A 21,840-nucleotide genomic window follows, 5' to 3' on the forward strand; every position below is an offset into this window, starting at 1 on the left:
TTTATGTGGCCGCGCCCCCGCCCCGCCCGGCCCCGCGCCCGCGGCGCCCCCTGCTGGCCACGCCCCTACTGGCCGCGCGGGGCCCCTCCCCCTGGCGGCGGCGGCGCGAGGCCGCTAGGGGGCGCGAGGCTGGCGCGTGGCCAGCATCGGGCCCGCCCCGGTCTCGCGCGCCGGTGCCCTCGTGCGAGGGGCCCGCGGCAGCTCGGACCGCGCGGCTGCCGTTCCGGGCCGGGCGCGTTCCGCGCTCTGGCACCCCCGCGCAGTGAGTGCCCGCCGGCACGGGGAACCCGTTGGCACCGGGGGGCTCGGGCGTGGCGGGAGAGCAGCCCAGCCTGGGGATGCGGGCACGGGCTCCACCCCTGGCGCTGGGGCGGCGGTGTCGACACCACGGCGCCGGGGGCAGCAGCGGGCACCTCTCTGGGGCTGGGCTCAGGCGGGGACAGTGGCCGGGGAGGAACCTCGGGGCGTGAATAGAAGAGGAGGGAATATTAATGAAATAGGGTGTACTCCGAATTCCCGGGGGATATACCGGCTCGCCGCACTGCCAGCGGCTCCCGAAGCAGCAGCCGAGTGTGCCGCGCCCGGCCGGAGCAGCCGGGAAGGGCCGCGGGGCGGGGCCGGGCGCTGCCGGCGGGTGGAGTGCGCGGAGCTTCGATTGGCGATGCCTGCGCGGGAGCGGCGCGGTCGACGGGCGGTTGGTCGGGGCTGGCGCCGCCGGGCCGGGCGGTGAGGGAAGAGTGGCGGTGCCGCCCCAGCACCGGCAGCAGCCGCGGGCAGCAGGTGAGCACCGTCTGCCAGGGCCGCGCCGCCAGCACCGCTCTGCGGCACCCTTGCTCCGCCCGCCTTCTCCGGGCTGCCCGGGCCGGCCCCTGGTAGCGGCCGGCGGCGGCTCTCCGGGGGTCGCTGCCCACCGCGTCCGCGCGTCCCGTCGCAGGTGATCTCCGGGTCTGCCGCCCAGGCGGGGGAAGGCGGCGGTGTCCCCTTCACGGAGGGGAGAGCGGAGCAGCTGTCCCCTGCGCCGAGGTTGGAGGGGAAGCGTGTCAGTCACGCAGCTATGTCCGAATTGCGGGTGGCTTTGCCCCGGGGTGCGCTATCCGGCTGCCCGGCAGTGTGTGTATAGGAGGGAGGGGCCGTGTCCGTCTGGCCCCGAGCCGCTCCGGGCAGCTCTGTGGGACGGGGGATGTCCCGGCCCTGCTCTGCAGGAACAGCAGTGGTGGGGAGGGAGCTCACGGCCACCCTCGCACTCCGTGTTTTATCGGTGGTGAGTTGGTGATTGCTGAAGCTGCAGCTTCGAGGGGGTTTAGATACATTCCCCGTGACTGTTGGTGAGGATCCTGTGAGGAATGTACTCTGGTTTTCTGCTCGTTGACCGATACGTGCACCTTGCTTTCCCCTTTCCCATATTATACAAAGGAGTGACTATTTCTTGGTTTCTTGTGGTGGCAGTGGGGTGTATTTTCCCTTTAGTGAGACAGCTAAAGCATAGAAAGGCTGATAGATTCCACAGCTAGTGTGTTGTACAGCACAGAAAATTTAGGTGTTTCTGGGACTAATGTTAGGTATAATGCTGTTCTTCTTAATAGTTTTAATTAGACTAATATTGCTGTGACAGAAGCAGTTATTGTGGTTTTTTTCCTCCTTGAAACACAAGTTTTTCTAATAGCACACGCACACGCATACATGTATATATATATACACACATATGTATATACATATTTAATGCACATTCAGAGACTTGCTTGTAACTCTTATCTTGCCAGGCTATAGTCAGTTGCTGAAATATGAACATAGTTTCCTACAAAACTGACTTCATAGTGGGATCTTTAATGTGGTACTGTGTGTGAAGGTACAGCCTTGTTGTATGTTCAGCATTTAAAAAGCAAACTATTAGTTCCCTTAAGATTGAAGAAACAATTCCAAATTTACCTGAAGAGTGTGTTTCAAGGAAAATGTTCCATGAACTCTGGTGTTTAAGTACATTCAAATCACCTGTTTGAATAATACTGGTGAAATGAGCAACAAAACAACATACCCTGATTGAGGGGTATGTGAAAGACTGAGACTCAGCCTTACATAAAGAATCTGAACAAAGTTTCTCTTGAAGCTTAGTAAATGATGTCTCTCTGCTCTCTTGTAAATGGTGCCTCTCTGCCTTCTTTCCTGAGGACATGTGAATAGCAAAAGAAATTCTGAGCTGAAGTACAGAGCAGCAAGCAGAAGTCCACTGAGCAGTCATGTGAATGACTTGCACACGCATCTTTTTGGCATTCTTTGTAGGAGAAGTCAAACTTTGCCACATGAGCTGCTTGTCAGCACTTTCAGTGTCACCTGGTGATCATGATGATTTTCTCTGGACTGCACAAATTTCTTGCAGTGTGGCTTCTTGGAACTTGGAAGAAAATGTTCTAGTGAGCAATGCATGCCTGAAAGTTCTAGGGAATAATTGTGGGAACTGGAAATTGTTATGTCGTGAAGAAGTGGCTATCAGCTGCTAAGCAGGTAGCAGGTTCACAAGGGGTTTTGATCCTTGGCACAGGTAAAAATCATCCATTGCTCATAGGCTCCATCAGCTCAGCTGCCTGTGTTCCTACTCTCAAACATTTCACTAAATCTTTCTTAAACAAAGATGAAGTTAGTAAGCACCTTAGCCTAGCAGGCTAGAAATGCAGGCTGAGTGATGTGTTGTGAAAGAAATGGGGTGTCTGATCAGCTTAAAGAGTGTGGGCTGGGGAAAAGTATGACTCTTGGCTGTATGGCAGCTTTGGTACACAGAAAATAGGGTTTACAAGTATGGCTTCTTCTAATACAGAAAGTGGTTTGGGGTTTTTGTTTGTTTTTCCAAAATGGAGCTGCTCCCGAAAATGAGGATGTTTGAAGGTGTTAGATCTGACAACAAGTGAACCACGGTTTGAGTTGCTTCCCTGGTAACCTGCACAAGGGCCTGTTTTGTAATGCAGAGGGGAGGGAAACAGTTTCCTACCAAAATTAATCTTTCAGTCCTGTTCTTGTTTGTAGTTCATTCTACTTCTCACTCTGAAGTTAACCTGGCCAAACAACAAGTCTGCCTTATGCTTGCTCAGGCATGCCTGTTTTCAGTTTTGTTACAAGGGCTGCAGAAGTCACAACATTAGGAGAAAAGCTGTCAAGGTTAAAACTTCTTTGTGGTATGCCTGCAGAATCTCCACTTGAAAACTTCAAGTTCTCATAAGCCTCTGCTGCAGTGTGTCATCAGTGTAGTGGTTGTTTGTTTTGTTGCTCTGGCTGTGTAAGTAGGCACTCTGCATTACACTCTGCAGAGGTGCTGCTCTCTGTCAGTGGCTGGGCAGGGGGCATGGGCTCCTCTGGCATTCTTGGTCTGTGCTGATAGCAGCTGCCTGTGGTCAGTTGGGTGAATGTCTGTCCTCTGGGATCCAACAAGACATCTATCTCCTGCTCAGAAGGCTGAGGAGGTTCTGTCTCACCCTCCCTTGTGTAATGTGTGCTGCTGACCTCTTTCCAGGGCACCTGAAATGGCTGCAGATGAGAAACGCTCTCCGACACTGGACTCTAGCAGTGACCTACCTCGTTCTCCCAGCAGCCCATCGCATCTCACTCACTTCAAACCCCTGACTCCTGACCAGGACGAGCCTCCCTTTAAATCAGCTTACAGCTCTTTTGTAAATCTCTTCCGTTTCAGCAAAGGTGGGTGCTGGGGGATGTGTGGGCATGGCATGTGCGTGCTGTTTGCTGCTTGTGAAAACACCTCTGAACAGAGCAGCATAATGTCAAAGGGCTGATGTCAGCTCTTTAGTGAGAGATGTTGCATCTGGCTTTTGGGTGGTGTAGGAGAGCTTTATTAGGAAAGATAGCCAGTGTCTTGCAGCTGGAAATCTGTAGCTGCCCATGAAGGTCTAAGACAAGCCAGTTAGCAGGTACTATTGTATAGATTCTTAGCTTGACATCAGAATTTCCTTTGCCTGTATGATTTTTTTTTTTCTGGGCTGAAAGTAGGAGTAACCCTCTGCCAGCCTGCAGGAGCAAAATGTGTGCTTGTCCTTCCAGTGCAAGTTCTTACTTCAGACTTCATCCACCTCTCGCCTTCCTGTGCATCTCACACCTGCAGCTGGGTGACAGCTGACCTGCAATAAAGCTGGTAGTCCACACTTAATTTGCATGGCCTAGGTGTTCCCCATCAAGAAGTCTGAAGTGTTGTGAAAGTTTTGTATGTTAAAAAGTATTACATGATTTTGGCCTTTGTGCTGCATGTGTCATTAAATATTAAATCATTAAATCATTAAATATTCTCAGTGGGCAAACTCTGAAAGAATTGTGTGAGTTCCTTTTTGTTTCAAAGAGAGATCCTGCTAAGAATGGTGAATGAAAGCACCTGGATTTTGTGCAAAGTCTGTGTATCCCTTTACTGGAGATGGCACACTGGTCAGCTGCTTTTGTTTAGTCTGTTCATTATCCAGCTTTGTTAAGCATACTTCAGCAATGTTTGAGCTGGGGGAAAAGAGCCAAACAGCTTTTTGTGTAACTGATCTGTTCAGGCTCTTCTTATGCAGAATGAAAAATAATTACTTGGTATGACTCCTATTAGTTTGCATACTGGAGTAGCACCTGTCATTGTTAATTTATTGAAAGTAGCATAAAATGTGGTCAATATTGGCTTCACTTGTTTTGTTCTGACAAAAGTAGCTGGAGTCAGCAATGTCTTTTGTTAAGTGAATGAGAAAACAACCTTGAAACAACACATGAAATGTGCATCTTAGTGGAATCAATGAGAACCTGTCTATACTTGATCTGCTGATGGAAATTAAAGGCTGTGGTAACTTTACTGTGACCTCAGTACTGACTTGTAAAGTAACTGAAAATCTCTTTTCAATTCAGAAGCTGATAGTCAAGTGTAACTATTCTATTTTGCAAGAATAATTCACATTTGGATTAATGAATAATCTGCTAGGTTTTTTTTTGACACTTTTCACATTAGAGAATTTCTGAAATAGCCTGAGCCTTGAATACAGCCTACTGTCCTGTTTCTATGATATGTATAGTACTTATAAAACTAAAAAATAATTTGTTTTGTTTAATTATGTTCTAAAAGCTTTTTTGTGAGAGTTTTTTAACCCTAGCTTTGCACGTACTACTGGTTTTCTTTCTATCATGTCTGAACGGGGGGTTTCTTGCTTTTTGTCAACTCTAGATGATGGGAGGCTTTCATCCCCAGCAGAGAGAGCAGAGGCAGGACAGAGTGATCCACAAGCATTGAGTGGTGGCTGGTCCAGTCCTCAGCATCCCACGAGGGCTCAGTCTCTGAGATCACCAATCCCTTACAAAAAACAACTGAGCGGTGAGCTGCAAAGAAGATCTTCTGCAACTCTGGGTAATTTCAGCTCTTTGTTCTATAAGACAATGTTGCACTAGCCAGGATGCTTCAGGGGGAGGTGGAAGGATGTGAGGACAGGCTCACTGAGTGTCCAGATTCATAGCAGAATTTAGTATCAGGCTACGCTGCTTCTCTTAGTGAGATTGCACTTTAATCTCATAACCCTCCACCCTTCTTGGTGTTCCAGCAAGATAACTTCTTGTTAGGGCTCTGCTCTTTTAATTGGAAAACAGTCTGGAACAGAAGAGGCTGCCAAAACACATCTAGTGTTTTAAAGTCACCTGAACTTTGATCCTGAACATTTCTGCTTTGTCTCAAGACACTACAGTTTCTTAACATCAACATGCTACCTCTTACTTTAATGCTTAGTCTGGATGGATTTGGTGTTTGGGTCTTCAAGGGAGTTGTAAATGAAAGGTTTTGCTTGTAGTTGTTTTAAGAAGAATTGAATAGGAGGTTGTGCTTAAGATTTTTTTTTTCAATCCTGCCTAAACTATTGCCAGATTCTGTACTGAATCTTTTAGCTGGTATGTGGATTGATTGTAATTTCAAAGGTGCAGCTGCGTAATGGCTTTATGAAGATGTGAAAGAGCTAGGAAGTTGATTACAGGGGTCCCTCTTGAGATCTGACTGGTTACTGTTGGCTGTTGATGATAGCCTTGAGGAAACTGCTAAACTGCGTAACAATCTTGTGCAAGGCAGTGTTTCCGAGAGTGTGGTACCTAGTGCAAACAAATCAGATCCTAAATGTTGTTAATGTGTATGGGATTTCCAGAAAGATGGGTAGTTTTGGTAGCCAGGCAAAAGTCTAGTACAGAGAACTAGCATTTTTACCTAAGTCATTGCATGCTTAGTTAAACATGTTCTTCATCTTCCTCCTTGCCCTCTAGTAGTATTTGATCTTTTTAGTTGTACTTCCAGTGAACCAACTAAGGAGGTTAACTAATTTATTTATTTGGGGTTTTTGTTTTGTTTGCTTGGGCTCTTTCTTAAAGAATTTTCTCAAATGTCTCAAGAACAGCTGTATGCTCTTGATTGATAAGCCAATTTGCTTTTACTTGGTACCTCTTGGAAATTGCCTGGGGATTAGATGTTAGAAACCTTCAGGTGAAGTATGTTGTTTGATACTCAGAAGGCAGAAGTAATCTTGCTGTTTGACTTCCTCTGGAATTAGGCAGCCAGGGAATAAGATTTAGTTTAAGGAGTATGGGAGGAACTGTTTCTATATTACTCCAGCTCTTTTTCAGGACCTCCTTTCATATCTCTGGGTTTGGATGCAAATATGCTTAAAAAAATGTCATAATGAATTAGCCTGAAAAGAAGTAAAGTTAGGACAAGCAGGAATTGCTGCTCATTTTTTTTAAGAGATTTCTGTGGTACCTTGTGCTGAGCAGCCTGACTTGCTGTTGAGTATTTTCTCCCAAACAACCTTGGTGCTGTAACAAACATGAGCTCTGTGTGACACATGTAAAAGTATACTGGATTAGTGAGAAGGTTTGGGGGAGTGTTTTAGGCCATCTCACTTTGTTTGAAGAGGGGGAAAAATACTTGCACTTTCCTTCTCTAAAAGTCAGGCATTGGGTTTTTTGAAGCAAACTTTAGAAAATTCTTTTTCTTTCCTTTTTTGACCTTAAGTAGTGCTCAGTCCTTAGGTCTTTGAGGATTGTCTCTGAGTAACAGAGAATTTTATTTCTGCTATTGCAGCTGATGCTGGCCTGCACAAATAATCTTAGAAATTATTATCTTATCTAAATGGTGAAAAGCAGGAAAATAAGTGATGGGGTTTACTTAAACATCCAGATTGGTAAATTGGTTCACCCACTGACTTCAGTGACAGAGAGGTGTCTAACTGAGTTAAGTTTTCTTGTAGCCCTGTGTCCACAGGCCTGTAAATGTCTCTCTAGGCTTTGCCATTACTTAGATACTTAATAACATGGGCAAGTGTAGGCAGGAAAATATATAAGCACTTCACAAAGGTCTCTCTAGCCTACTTAATCTTAAATAATGTATCAAGTTAAGCAAACTGAAAGGAATAAATAAATAAATAAAACTTTGCTTCTGGTGTCTCTAAATAGTGATGAAATGAAATTGCTCCTGAAGATGCTGACCCTCACCCCTCATCTGCCCATTAGCTTGTAGTGTCTGTGCAGCACATCTCATTGCTTGGGGCCTGTGCTGTCTGACAGCTGCAAGTGCAGAACAGCGTGGAGGGATGCTGGGTGCTGGAGGACACTGTCTGGCAGCAGTTATGTAGGGTTCAGTTCTATGCTTCCCTTCATCTCTGCTTCCACAAAAACGTTGAAATAGCTCCTTACTGGCTTTTGTGAAAATAGGAGGAGCATTGGATGCCTGGCTTATGTCAGAGATGCTCTGAGGGTTGTGTGGCTGAAGAGCCAGTGCTGAGACTCTGCAATGGCTCCTGTGGCCTCTCTCTTGGGTAGTCTGTTGCATCTTTGTGTGCTGGTTGTGTTGGACTGCGTGTGCTGTGCTGTCAGATGAGGGCTTTCAAGGTGCTGGATTGAACCAAAATAGTCCAACAATGAGACTGTTGTCACTGAGATAATGTCACAGCTTGCAAATCCTGTTTAAGGAGACCTGGAAATGCTGACTGCTGCAGAGGGAGCATGGGTAGTAAAAGCACTTATAGCTTGTTACGCTGTCATGCAGGATAATGCTGTTCATGCTAGACAATTGTAGCAGAGTGGCAAAGGAGCTGAGCAGGAGCCAAGGAATAGCCAGTGATCATATAGGGGAAGAGGGCCTGAGGAAAGCATGTGGTACTTACTGGAAACCACTGTGGAGAGTGAATTACTACCACAGCATCTTTTCTAATCAAAAAGATTTTGGAACATGAAAATGCGTGCTATAAAATGAAGTTAAGGGCAGTACTTTTTATGACAGTGATTTGAGGAAGATGTGATGTTTGAACTGTGAAATTGAAATTGAATATGAAATTTTATGCTGTGGCAGCAAGTAATTAGAAAGCAATTTATGTTGTTTCATATTAGCAAAACTAGTATCTCTGGCAGGGCTGTTTTTTAATTGTTGAAACTGTGTGAATCTCTACCTTTTGTGTAGTTCAGTATGGTCACTTCTCTTACAAACTGAAACTATAGGTTGCAACAAGGTACTTCTTGTGGTGTTTTTGTTTTGTCATTCACTGTAAAATGAATGCTAAAATACTGTAGAGTCATGAAACTCTCTGAAAAAATATTTCTCTACTTTAGAGTTTTTTCCTTAGTTTTTACCAAGGATCAGCAACCATAAATGCATATAGGAAGGATTATGTTTACTGTTGAAATAAGTTAACTGTTGTTTTTAGCTGTAGAAGTTTAAAATTAACTTATAATAATGCAGTTTGGATCAGGGGTACGAATTAACCTAAGATTGATACCTGGGAATTCTTTTTGAAGGATGGTGTTTTAGACAGTGTTTCCTTTACTGCAGGAATGTTCACTTCTTACTTTCTTGCTATACTGTATTTTTTGCTCAGAAAGGGAGAAATCTCATTATTGAGAAGGAAAAGAACCAGCTGAATTTTAATCTGGGAATCAGTCAGTTTCTCTAGTATAAACAGGTTGGCCATGTGCTGCTACTGCTGATGGCACACTTTTTCTCACGTGGGTGACATCGTTCTGACATTGTTTATGGAACAGAGGAAAGGGCATTTAACTAACAAGAACCAGTGTGGAGTTACCAGTGGCATTTCCTCAGTGCTGTGTATGTTTGTTTTTGGAAGTCACTTGCCTGACCAGATTTATTGGTAGTCAGGCAGTAGATCTGATAATTCTTTGAATTGGAAGCAACATTCCTGGAAAGGAGATACTCTTGAATTCGGAGGAAGTACCAGGAAGTAAATGCAGCACAGATCTTGTGATAGAAGTAAGGAGGAGCCAGAGGTTTCTCTGGTATTATCAATGTCTTCCTGAAATATGAAGGTCCCCTTAATCACACTAAAATACTGAACTTTGTACTGCCCAAAAGTCTGTTTGGTTTTTAAAAAGAAATCCATTCCAAGTGGCCAGTTACAGAAATGGGTTTCTTTTCTTAAAAAGGAAAATGTGCATTCTTTGTTGTACATAGCAGCAAAACGTGGGCTGATTGACTAAGAATACCTCCTGAGAAGCTGAAGAGGAGCATGGAATCCCACAGTTTGAGTCCCATTAAGGGAGGGCTTTGCTCTGCAGCACACGGAGCAGTAGCGCAGCTGTCAGTGCACAGCAACAGTTAACGGGCTTCAGGCAGAGCTGTCAGCGTTCTGCTGACATCAGGGACAGCTCAGGCAGTAAACAGGGAGCAGCCATGTCTGCTCTTCCTGTGCTGGGGCAAGCTGAATAAAACACTAGTCAGATGGAGAGCAACGAAGCTGGTAAGAAACTTTAAACTGTTCAGAAAGTTATTAATCTAGGAAAGAGACTCTGAAAATGTTTAAGTGTTTAGGTAAATAGAGAGCTGTGATTTCAAATCTTCCTGGAGAGAAGGAGCCTATTTGTCATTTGTTCAGCAATGATTCAAAGTAACAGAAATTAGCTGCATTGCATTTTTATTCAGGAAGTCTCTTTGCTATAGTTAATCAATAATGACTGTACAAATTCTCAACAACCTGTTGTTTTTGTTCGAAAAAAACCAAACCAAACCAAAAAACCCCATACCTCTTGAAAATGTGAACTTCTGAATTACTGTTTTTAATAGGAACTGAGCAATAGAGTTCTGATTTTTTTTGCTGTAGTAGTTTTTAAATAAGTTCAGGTCAAAGCATTTACTTATACTACTCCTAGAATTAGTGTGTGTATTGTAGCAATTATTTTGCAAGTATCCTAGAGGGCATTTTAAAAATGAGACCTCAGTGCTTTGTAACAGACTACTACAAGCTTCATCTAGTAGGTTGAAAATCACTTCTTTGAAAGATGTTTTCATTCTCAGAGAACCTAAATGGCTTCTTGTAAACACAGAGGGTGGTATTTAAAATGTCAGTCACAGCAAACTGTCTGGCATCAAAGGCAAGGAGCCATACACGTTGTAACTTTGTACAATGTATCTATACGTGAATGTTTTTCCCTCTAATGGGGCTTTGTGTTGTGATGTGGGTGTTGATCTTGATGTATGGCGGAAGGAATGAATATTTCTCTCTATTCCCTTCCAGACAATCGGAGGAAAGTAGAACCACCCCTTGGAGGTCATGATCCTCGAACTGCAGTTCAGTTAAGAAGCCTCAGCACTGTTTTAAAACGCCTCAAAGAAATCATGGAGGGGAAGAGCCAGGTACTTCTTTAGAAGGATTTGTAGGCCAAATAATCTAGAAAACTAACTCTTTACTAGGCTTTTCTGAGCTCTTTTTTAGATACATCATGGGGATTTTTTTTTCTGGATGTTTGAAGGATGAGCGAATAAACTCAAAAAGCATTGTGTGAATGTAGGGGAAACAATTTCATTTGATGCTGACTTTTGACTTGCCGAACATCTGTCATGCTGGGGAGGTGAATCATTGTGTTTACTTGGCTTCTTGTGCTTGGACCAGATGCTCTCTTTTTAGACTCCTTCCCACTTAAGTGTTACCCAGTCTAGTGAAAATAAACCTCCTAATAGTTTTCTCCCCAGAAGGCTAACCATGGACAGGTGAAACACATTAACTGTCACAAATAGTAATGAGAATTCTTAGAGTGGTTTAAATCTGCTACTTATTGTGGTACTGATTCGTCAGCAATATTTGCTTGAAAAGTGTGCCCTGTTGATTAATTTCAATTACAGACAAGAGTCTGGTGGCTGCTACTGACTTGCTGATTTCATCTCCATCTGCTGAGTTGGACCATACCTTTAAGAAGAGGCTCTAGTTGAGGAAAGAATCCACACCTATTTATAAGTGAGGGTATAAATAGCTATGTCTGTGGGCAAGACATGAACAGGCAAAAGTACATTTGATTAAAAACTGGTAGAGGAAGGAAACAGCTTTTGGCTAGATAGCTTTTATCGGTAGACTTTGAGTAAACTTACTTAGCTTCCCATGCTGTTCTGCTTGTAAGAATAATCTTGCTTTGATAGAAAGGGGCAAGATTTTTGAGAGTGAAGCAGAAGCCTTTCATTGCAGTAAGCAGGGCATTGAGTATGCCCCTTACTAATATTTCAGTTTGTGGCAACTTCTGAAGGCCCTAGAGATTTTCAGATGTATTTGAAGCTACTGGAGGCGTGCTGAAACAGACAGGATACAGCAGTAAATGAATATGACCAGGTCTTCTGGAAACAGTCTGTTAGTTGTCAGCATGCTGACTTCTGTTAAAAAGGTAATGCATCACTGCCTTTGACTGCAGCCATGTTTTGCTTGAGTCACTTCAGGCAAAAGTTTGTTCCTGCTGTGGACTTGGCCTGCCTGTACAGGAGACCTCTTTACTTTTTGTAGGAAGCTTGTATCAGATTCTGGAAGGTGCTTTTCTAATGAGCCTCTACTGCTAAGGCATGCCAAACTTTGTTCTGAACCCTCCCTCATGGGCAAGAACAGCCTGCAAGGAGAGCAGAGAGCTGGGAGGTGTGACCAGCAGTGACTGGGTTTCTGGACACAGTCACATGCAAGTGGGGCACAGCACTGGTGTCTGGAACAGCCTCTCTCTATGTGGTAGATTCAGAGACCTGTCTTATCATGCAGTGTTGCAACAAAAACTGTTATATGGCATACCCTGCAGCTTTGCAGCAGTTCCTTGGCAAAGCTTTCCCTGCTTGAAGCTGGGTGTTTATCTTAAAGTTCAAGTTTCGCTAAAACACTAGACTGTCTTGAGCAGTCTTCAGCTTCTTTCTGTGTGGGTTTTCTTGCCTGAGGACAGCATGAAAGTGTTGTGTTGTTGATCATAATTGCTTTGGTCTCAAAATTGATGTAGCAACTATGTCAAACTTTAGTGTGTAAATATCCAAAAATAAATCCCAATTTAAAATAAAACCCAATGGGGTTTTTTTGATTATGTGAAAACAAGAGGAGGGATCCCCTTTCTTTTGCGTGATTACTCTCCTCTGTGATTGTTTTGAGGTAATACTTGCAGCAGTTTCTCTTCCTAAGAAAAACCTGGAGTATTCAGTCCCTCTGAAAAGGCTTTTTGCTAGAACTGAACTCTTGCACAGGCAGGGCTGTCATGTGACCATTAGCAGTTGTGTCCATCCATGGGAGTTGCAGCTGGTGTGCTCAGAATCACAATTGAGAGTTTGTCTTGCTCTATAGCTTCTACAGCGATGGAAGTTTTAACTCCCTGTTTTTAAGATTATGTTTTTCCTGTGGCTATACCAATGCTTTCAATTAATATATGTTGTTGTTTGCTGAATGTGAATTTCAGTTTTCTTCACATGGCAGTTAACCTGGAATTTTGAAACAAAATCAATCTGGGATAGGCTTTTCCAACTGTTTACTGAAATGTTGAAGAATTAGATCAAATAATAAAACTTTTTACATGTATCCTTTTACATGTAATCCTTTCCAAACATATCCCAAACATATCCCAATATTAGCTGTTGAAATTATCTTCCTGCAGTGATAATTTCTGGTAACTTGATTTACTCCTAGATAACAGCTTCCACTCATATGTTGTGGGTTTTTTTTTTCTTCTCCTTTTAAAACTCTGCTAGCTGAGGACCTCTCATGTGCTGGGGGCAAATGAGAGGCGAGGGCAATCGCTACTTCATATATTTTTTTATTTTTGACTTCTGTCTACATCCTCTGGTAGTTTTATTCTGCTTTGCTTCCATTTTGGATCAAGGAGGCAAAGTCCTACTGGATTTATTCTCTTAATTCAGAGCTCTCAGTCTTCTGACTCCCTGTAAAACCACATGAAAAATCCTTTGTGTGCTTTTATGCAAGAGTGTGTGCACACGTGCACAGATATGTGGATATGAAATTTTCTTTTCCATAAGCATAGTCTACAAAGAGTCATGAAACTAGACGTTTTCTTATTTACAAAAGAAAAAGCTTTCATCTGCTGTCCTCTCTTGTAGGACAGTGACTTGAAGCAGTACTGGATGCCTGACAGCCAGTGCAAAGAATGTTACGACTGTAGTGAGAAATTCACCACTTTCCGAAGGAGGCACCACTGTCGACTTTGTGGGCAGATCTTTTGTAGTCGATGCTGCAATCAGGAAATCCCTGGAAAATTCATGGGCTACACAGGTAGGCTTTATTTACTGAGAAACAGAGCAGTCTCTGTGTGCTCAGCTCTGTTTGGTTTACTGCATCTGAGATCCTGACATCTTCTAGAAAATGCTGTACAGGTCTGTAGTGGGCCTAAAAACAAGAAAAAAGAATCACAGGACTTAATTCTACCAGTTTCTCTATGAAAGATGGTGGATTATGCCATGCCTGCTAATTTTTACCACACTACAAAACAAATATGGCCACTATTGAACAAGAGTGTGCAGTACAATAAAGTATGCCTGAGGAAAAGCTGCTCTGAGTAACAGTAGTTTTAAAGTATGAGCCACATGTTTTAATTGAGGATTGGGAGAAAATCTTTCAAATACCAGTTACCAAATTCTAGACATCAGCTGGTGTGTCATATCTGACTGGCTGTTCTGCCATCATTTCAGTGGGCACGTGTGTTCTCCCTCCCTCTTCCTCTCCTTGTTTCTCTTCTCTCTCCTCTTTTGCTGATCTTGTGTTTGGTATCATTTGCCTTGGAAAAACTCCCTGAGTGTGTAATTATCCAGGGTTTTGCCCTTTAAGAGAGTATGAGAATTAGACTTGCAAAGAGGTTTTGAAACAGAAATCCTTTCTGTTTGCACCACTATACACCTCTGATCCTGCAGGAACAGAGTTCTGTTTGTTCCTGTTTGCTCACACTCTCTGGTTCCCTTTTCCATAGGGGATCTCCGAGCCTGCACCTACTGCCGGAAAATAGCCTTAAGCTACGCACACTCCACAGACAGCAACTCCATTGGGGAAGACTTGAGCGCGCTGTCGGATTCTGCGTGCTCCGTGTCCGTGCTGGATCCCGGTGAGCCGCGCACGCCGGTGGGGAGCCGCAAAGCCAGCCGCAACATCTTCCTGGAGGAGGATCTCACCTGGCAAAGGTAAAGGCAGTGGCTGCATGCTGAGCTCTGCAATCTCAACTGTTCTCAGGCTGACAGCTGCCTAGACAAAAGCTGGTGGTTTCCACCTAGTAAACTTAGATTCCAGCTCCTGTGAAAAGAATCTAATTCTGTGCGTGCTTGTAATATTCTTCTCTTCACGTTGAAATGTAGAAACATTTCTAGTGAAGTTTTAATTTATTTGTAGTTCTTCCTTTATTGTACTGATTCAGTGATTTTATACCAGTGACAGAGCAGGCTTTTTTATTTAGAATTTAAAAAAACAGAACCAAAATCACACCATCTAACCACCACTGTGTTGAGAGGCATGTCAGTGTAACACTGGTGCTTTACCTGTCATGTTTCAAATTGGGCAAGAGAATGTAAGAAATACTCTCTGTGTAGGTAAAAAAGAAGTGATGGAAGTAACCACGTGTTTCAGATGAAGTGGGATTGAAAGGACAATAGAGAGGACCTGTAAAGATCCTCCAATCTCCTTTCAAAGTATATTTATTCCTATTGGTCTCAAATGAGAGGATCTTTATTTTTGGACCATGAGTAAAAGAACACTGTACTTCTCAAGTGCTATGCAAGTTATTTTTTGAATACCTTGGTTTAATTTAGTGTTGTGGGGAAGAAGAAATAGTCAGGTATGGTATTTGTGCTCATTTCTCTAAAACAGAAGAACAGGCAGATGTGAAACTGCTGAGGAGGTCTTGAGTCAGAACCTTTGTTTATCTCAGTGGTAGTGCTAGTGACATATGCCCCATAGCAGCTCTTCTGATAGTATTTAAAAGAAAACCTGTCAAACCATTTACTATCTTCGGAAAATGCCCTGGCTCTTGCTTTGCATGTTGCTTTTCAGAATATGATGCTTCTGTCTGGAAGCATTTAAATTATCAGGTTTAGGCCTAAATAAATAAAAGTACTTCTGGTTTAATGTTATGGTCATTTAAAGTGTTAATGTAACAATGCATGAGATAAATACTACCAAATTTTGAATTGGGAAATAAGTAGATGTTCTCAGAATCTTCTCTTCAAATGTACAAAATACTAAAGGTATTGTTAGTTTTGTCTTTGGATGTGTTGTTAGTCCCTTTATAACAACAGTTCAGCAGCCTGTAGACATGACCATGTAAAGAAAGAATCTTTATTTGTAGCACTCAAAATAATCCCTATTGTTGGAAGACTCATAACTCATAACGCAGTCTTTTTGAGAGACACTGAGTAAATGTGGACCTCTTTTATGTGTGAGAGGAAGAGAGATTTGGGATTAGGTGGTTTATTGTTGCTTTAGCAGGATTAACATTTTCGTCAGTGCTTGTTGCACTTTGCAGTGGGTTACAGTGCTTTTCTTAAATACTGTTTGGTAAGTTCCTGATTGACCTTAAGATATTTAAATTCAAGATATTGAATTTAAATGGTGCCACAATGGGAACTGGCAACTCACAACTTCATAATGGAGCAGAGGTTGTGTTCTAACAGTGGCTTCTGCATGAGAAGTGGTTTGTTTCAAAAGAAAACCTGGCAGTTGTCTCTTTCCAAAAGAATGTATCTGAGATAAGATGCTGCAAAGCAGTGAGAAAAGCATTCAGGGAGACTGGTGGTGCATGTACTTGTCAGACGTGGCTCTGCTCTTTGAACAGGTGGAACACAGAGTTCCTGCTTTAACTAATTTGAAGGGCCATGTCCTTTAGAAGTGAAGGAGTGGTGTACTCTGGGTCAATACAGCTACTCAGGCAAAGCTGCATTGCTTACAGTTTCTCATGAAGAGCATTTATCACACTAGGAGCATTTATTGTGCTAGAGCACAGCAGGGTGGCTGAATCAGTTGGCCTGTAGTGGCTTAGGTCTGATACAGTTTTGCCAACAGGAATTTCTTTAGATGGTGCTTGAACATCTGCTGTCCTTCCTCTTGGGGTGGAAACAGAAGGACGTCTAAGGTAGTTGGGATCAAGTTAAACAATTACAGAAGGTTGTCAGGCTGTCTTGGCAAAAGCTGTCTAGCAGTAGCTATGGGTAGCATTGCTTGGATTGCAAAGATGGTGTACGGGAGAGATTTAGTGCCAAAGTATCTATTAGCAACCTGTAGGAAAGGAAGATGTGGAAGAAAGGGAAATAAGGGAAGCAGGTGGGAAGGCAGGATAATGCAGGAAGTAGGAATAGTCTGTATTGTTCAAGAGTTAAGTTTGGAAGAAGACAGGAGCACTGTCTTCCACATACCTTTGGCCTACAGATGGGGAAAGCTCTCTCTGTTCCCTTGCTGGTTTAACAATCATGGGTGTGAGTGAGAGGTAACATGACAATTAACTGTACTTTAATTACAGTTGTTCTGATATGCTGGATGTCACAGATATCTCAAACATCTCTACCATGCTCCTTTCCCTGCAGTTTGATTCACCCAGACTCTTCAGCTACCACGTTGTCTGCACGCCTTGGGTCTGTCCAGGAGGATGCAGGGAAGTCACCAGCTAGAAACAGGTAAACTAATAATTTCTGAGTATTTTCTGTTCTGGATGCACTCCTAGCATACTCGTTGCTTTAATGCCTGGGTTTCCAGGCTCATTTTTACTGAAAGTGCTGTTTCATGTCTAAGATGGGACATCTCACTGCCCATGTGGAGTGGTAAGGAAGAACTATTTGTGTATGTATTCATGTTAATAAATATATATTCATGTTAACTGCTTCTGAGGGCCTGTAGTTGGCTGCTGATTTGTTCAAGCAGGAGTGGTGGTGAAGAGGACTGGAGAGGAAGGAAATGGCTAAGAAAAGTACAGTTCTGAGAAAGCTGAAGAAAAAGGAGTAACACATACTTGGTGATGGGAGACAAAAAGACTCAGGTCAAGAAGGAGCAGAGATGTAGTTTTTGTTTGTTTGTAAGCATCCCCATCTGCTTCCTTTGCTCTTCCATTAAGGATAATCTTGTTTAAATTATCAAGCTTCCTCAGGCTAAACTCCCTTCATAGATCTTTATGCAAGAGTGTTGGGATGAACTTGAAAGTGTTCATGAGAGCTTTAGTGTAATTTGTGAGTACTTGAGCTTAATCCCACTAAATAGGCTGGTATTAGAAGTACAAGTAGCTTCCACTTCACAGTGCTTCTGCTATGGTGCTGGTCGCAATGCTTCCCTTATGGTTAAACTAAGGAAATGAAGGTAAGGCAGAGAGGTGAGGAACAGAGCAAAGGTAATCCAGATTTCAAAACTGGAATTGGGACATTGGGAAATTCAGCAATTTCTTTGCATTGGTGTTAGAGGAATACACAATGTTTAGCAGTTTGGAGGGATCTGGCAAGACCAGTGAAGACAGGGGAACTCGGTTGAGAAGGCTACTGGGTGTGCCTTTTGGAGAATGGTCTGCTTGCAGCCTTTATCCTTCTGGGTGATGGAGATGGTTAGGAGGAGATGCACACTGACTGTACATCTGAGACCCAAAGATCTCACCTGGGGGAGTAAAATACTGGTGAATAAATGAGTACCAAAAATAAATATTGGGCAAACATGGCAAGGAGTCTAGAATTAAAAATCCAATGCTAAATAACTGCTGCAACGTCAAGAAATGTCTGAAACCTTGAGGATGGTGTCCTGCTTCCTGCTTGACTATACCCCTATTTTAAAAGGTTTTTGCTGTTTGCTCAAATATGTACTAGTAGGATGGTTCTAATCTTGATCTGGCAGGCCCAGATTGCTTATTCAAGTGAAATTTTAACTTTGGCTGTTCACCAAAAGTACTTGTTTGTTTGGACACGTGTAATGATGAGGTATGATGTATCTCTGTTAAAAATTCTGAACCTTTGGAAAGCAAGCTGCTGGCTTTGGGTTAAGTGATGTTAGTCTTTAGATCTTGTCAAAGCAGCTGTAGCCATTTCTTTGACAGAAGCTTTACTATTCCTCTTTCTAGAGGAAATGAAGCAGAAAATATGCAGGTTGAGTGCATTTAGAGGCAGGTAACAGAAGTTACATATTGCTATTTGTTTTCCCCGTGGGTGGGAAATGTGTTATTTGTTCTCAATCTTGGTTTTTATGATGGGGGAGAAAACCCCAGCAGAACAGTCCAATGTTGCGAGCAGGGTTCAAACTGCTCCCTTGCAGGTCCTTCTAAAGGATAAACATTTCCATGGCAAAATCTCCCTCTCTGTTTTTAAAAAACATATATATAGTAAAGGCCTCGATATAATTGATGATGATAAAGACACAGATGTGAAATCTCACTGTTCTAACTTGCTTACACCCAAATAAAAAAATCCCTGCTGGTTACAGATATGTGGTACAGTTAAGGCAGCTGTTGCAAAATGATTGGCAGGAGTGATTAGTTATGGACTTCCATGTCAGCCTCATCTTGTGCATTAGGATGCTTTCTGTTGAGATGCATTACTCTGCAGTATAAAAACTGAAATAGGGTGGCATTGCTTTTTTCATGCCTGGGCTGAGCCGCATCATCCATGGAGAATTTTTGGGAATAATGATAGTATCTCTATTAGCCAGTTAGCAAGTTCACCAAAGTTACCAAAGTTTCATTCCAAAGGCTAGAGGCTGGCAACTGTTTTCATGAGATTGATGCAAGCCTCTTCAGTCAGTTCAACACTGGCATTTTGAGTTTCCCTGTTGGTATATGCAGAAATATTTTCCATCCTCACTCCTTAGAGTGCTGTTAGCACTGATAGGTTACCCTGCAATTGCTGCTATATGATGAGAAGTTGCAAAGTATTCAGTCTCAGGTCTAGTTGTGGGTTAATGGAGCAGAAGGTATCTGGAACTTGTTTGCATTTGTAACTACGCAATGATAATTGCAAAATGGTGTGTTTGTGCTGGGGTGCACGGCCAACATTTCCTAACAGCTGTGCTGAGATAAGGGGGGTGCTCCATGTCACAGTACAAGGGGGATTGCCCACTGCAGTGACTTCAGCTTCAGAAAATGGTTTAGCTGCTCTGGGGAACAAGTGCTCAAACTTCAGACTCTGCAAGCTTTCAGCCATGTATTTGAGAGCTGAGGACAAGGAATTTTAAATGGGACAAGGAGAGAAGGAAATCTCAGTGCTCTGTTACGGGGATCTGGGTGTTGGCCACCCTTGCTGACATTTGTCTTGTCTCCAAACTGCTGGAGCTTCTAATTACTCATCATGCCATCCCTTCCCCAGTCAATTTGAATACAGACATGTATGAATTGGTGTGCCTAAACTTAATTCCAACTGCTTCATACAAGATTTTTACAGAGGTTTATGCTTACCTTAGCAGTTCCAAAGCAATACACTTGCTTCCTAGGGAGCCTTTCTTCTGCCTTGACAAAGGAGGAAGCATTAAGCAGTCTGTGCTGACAAGAGTAAACTGTGTCCCAGGCTTGAGCTGGTTTTTAGTATGCTGCAAGTTAGACCTGCTGTGGTGAAGCACCACACATGATGAATACTTACAGTGGAATTGTTCTCTGTCCCTGCAGGTCAGCCAGCATCACTAACCTGTCTCTGGACCGCTCAGGGTCCCCCATGGTGCCTGCCTACGAGACCTCGGTCAGCCCCCAGGCCACTCGCACTCATATGAAGGCAGAGACCAGCGAGGATGAGCGCAAAATCCTTCTGGTACCTTTCACACTTCTCTTTGCCTTGCTCTGTGAAGTCAGTGAAGTTTGCCTTCCTTGTGTTTTGCCTCCCTTGTGCCATGCAGCAGGAGTATTTTGCTGCCTTTTAAGGCTCTTCTCTAAGCACTCTTACCTGGACCTCTCCTCTAGGGGGAGCAGAGATGGAGAATATTGATGCTGCTTTGGACATTACTGTCTTCCTGAAATAAATCATAGTTTCATGGGGTTTTTGTACTCAGATGTTTACAACTTTAGTCTTCCTAAGTGTGGAGTTGATATGGTGGCTTTTTGAGTTAAACCTGTCGTGGTGGCAGCTGTAATGCAGTGACCTGTTTTTGTATTTCTTCAAGTTGAGGTTTTGTCTTTCATAGGCCATGTAATCAGGAGCTTTAAATGGCTGCTTTGAAATAGTTTACACCATGATGAATAAATTGAAGCCCTTATAGCTTACTGGGCCAAAACATAACTTGCCCCCTCTTTGTTTGCAGAATAAGTAAAAGATTTTGTAGAAGGTTATAATGAGATACTTTTTAAAAGAAAAGTCAATGTGTTCTGCGTAGTCCTATTATCCCTTCCCCCCAGAGGCAATGTTGTAGGTTGCAGTTACTATATAAATTTCTAAACAGTAAAAAACTGTTTTGTTTCTTTGAGGAGGAAAGAAAGGGAAGTGTTTCCAACAAATAAGGCAGAGAAGTTGCAGAGAAGGGAAGGCAGTGTTTTTCATGCATTGAAAGATTCAAGATTGTGCCCCATTGCTACTTTAAAATCAGGTTCATTCTGTGTTACCAGGTTCTGCCTGCTGTCAGCAGTATGCATGCAAGTGTGCCTGAGGGTGTAGAAACACTAACTCCTGTTTAGTTGCAAAACTCCTTTCCTAGTTACTGAGTAAATGGATAACCACCTGAGGGAGAAACATATTTAAGGCATGTTTTTATACCACTCAGCTTCACAGATGTATGTTAATGCAGAAAAAAGGAAATTCAGAGCTCTGTGAATGCAACTTGAAGCAAGATGTTCAAGTCTTGGTGCTCTTTGTCTTCACATTGTTTGATTTTTTTTCTTTTTTTGTTTCTTTTTTGGTCTATTTTCTTTCTTGAGGAAGAAGAAGGGGACTGGTACTATTTTGTTCATGTAAGAGTAGAAGACAGTGTCAATTAATGAAGGATTTTCTATGCATTCCTGCTGTTTGTTTAATACCCTTACTGTGTGGAGTTGACCTTATGTCAGGAGTTAATTTAAAGCCTAACCTAGTCCATTCAGAAGACTAATGAACTTTGTTCATGAAATAAAGGTAGAGAAGGTTGTATGTACACTGGGATAAGCACACACTTCAGTGAACTAGAGGTCAAAATCCTTGAGTTGGAAGGATTTGCTTTGTTGTGCCAATTTCTTCAGTTTACTGTATTGATCAGTTCAAGACAGCTGAACTGTGGAGACTCCAATTGCATCAAATTGTGTGATCCTATCGTGTTCTTGGTACTGGTCCATTTGACTCCATACCTGGTATGGAAGGGAAGCTGCTGGCATTGGTTTTAGGACAATATCCAGAACAGCCACTGCTGGAACTGAAAGCAGAAAGCCAGTCCAGCAGTAAAGTGGAGCATAACTCCTGGGCCTCAGGGCACCCTTTGGAAAATGCAATAATGTGACAGTTAATTGGAGAGCTGAAACCAGTTAAAGTGTAATTAAAATTCTGTTACACAAAAATAGAATAAATGAGGCATTTGGGAAAGTGAGCTGCAGCATCTCTTCGCCACACCGTGGGGTGGTGTGCTGCTTGGTCAAAATAGTTCCAGATCCCAGTTTCCACCTGCAATAATGGCTTGTGCTGTGCTAATTGAGGGTACATATAGGAAAACAAAAGTGGCT

At 43.0% G+C, this 21,840-nt stretch overlaps 1 protein-coding gene across 1 annotated transcript in view; it reads left to right on the forward strand.

The window, feature by feature from the left end:
* The first annotated feature begins 3,502 nt into the window (after positions 1-3,502).
* Positions 3,503-21,840, forward strand: part of PIKFYVE (phosphoinositide kinase, FYVE-type zinc finger containing) — a 60,438-nt gene continuing 42,100 nt past the window's right edge. Inside the window, exons 1-7 of the mRNA XM_058809477.1 lie at positions 3,503-3,681; positions 5,183-5,362; positions 10,509-10,627; positions 13,334-13,505; positions 14,197-14,404; positions 16,793-16,882; positions 19,834-19,972. Of these exons, the coding sequence (XP_058665460.1) occupies positions 3,510-3,681; positions 5,183-5,362; positions 10,509-10,627; positions 13,334-13,505; positions 14,197-14,404; positions 16,793-16,882; positions 19,834-19,972 (1,080 nt within the window). The 5' untranslated portion in view covers positions 3,503-3,509. The remainder of the gene's footprint in view (positions 3,682-5,182; positions 5,363-10,508; positions 10,628-13,333; positions 13,506-14,196; positions 14,405-16,792; positions 16,883-19,833; positions 19,973-21,840) is intronic.

This window comes from Ammospiza caudacuta, chromosome 8 (genome assembly GCF_027887145.1).
Source record: "Ammospiza caudacuta isolate bAmmCau1 chromosome 8, bAmmCau1.pri, whole genome shotgun sequence".
In the NCBI taxonomy this organism is placed as follows: domain Eukaryota; kingdom Metazoa; phylum Chordata; class Aves; order Passeriformes; family Passerellidae; genus Ammospiza; species Ammospiza caudacuta.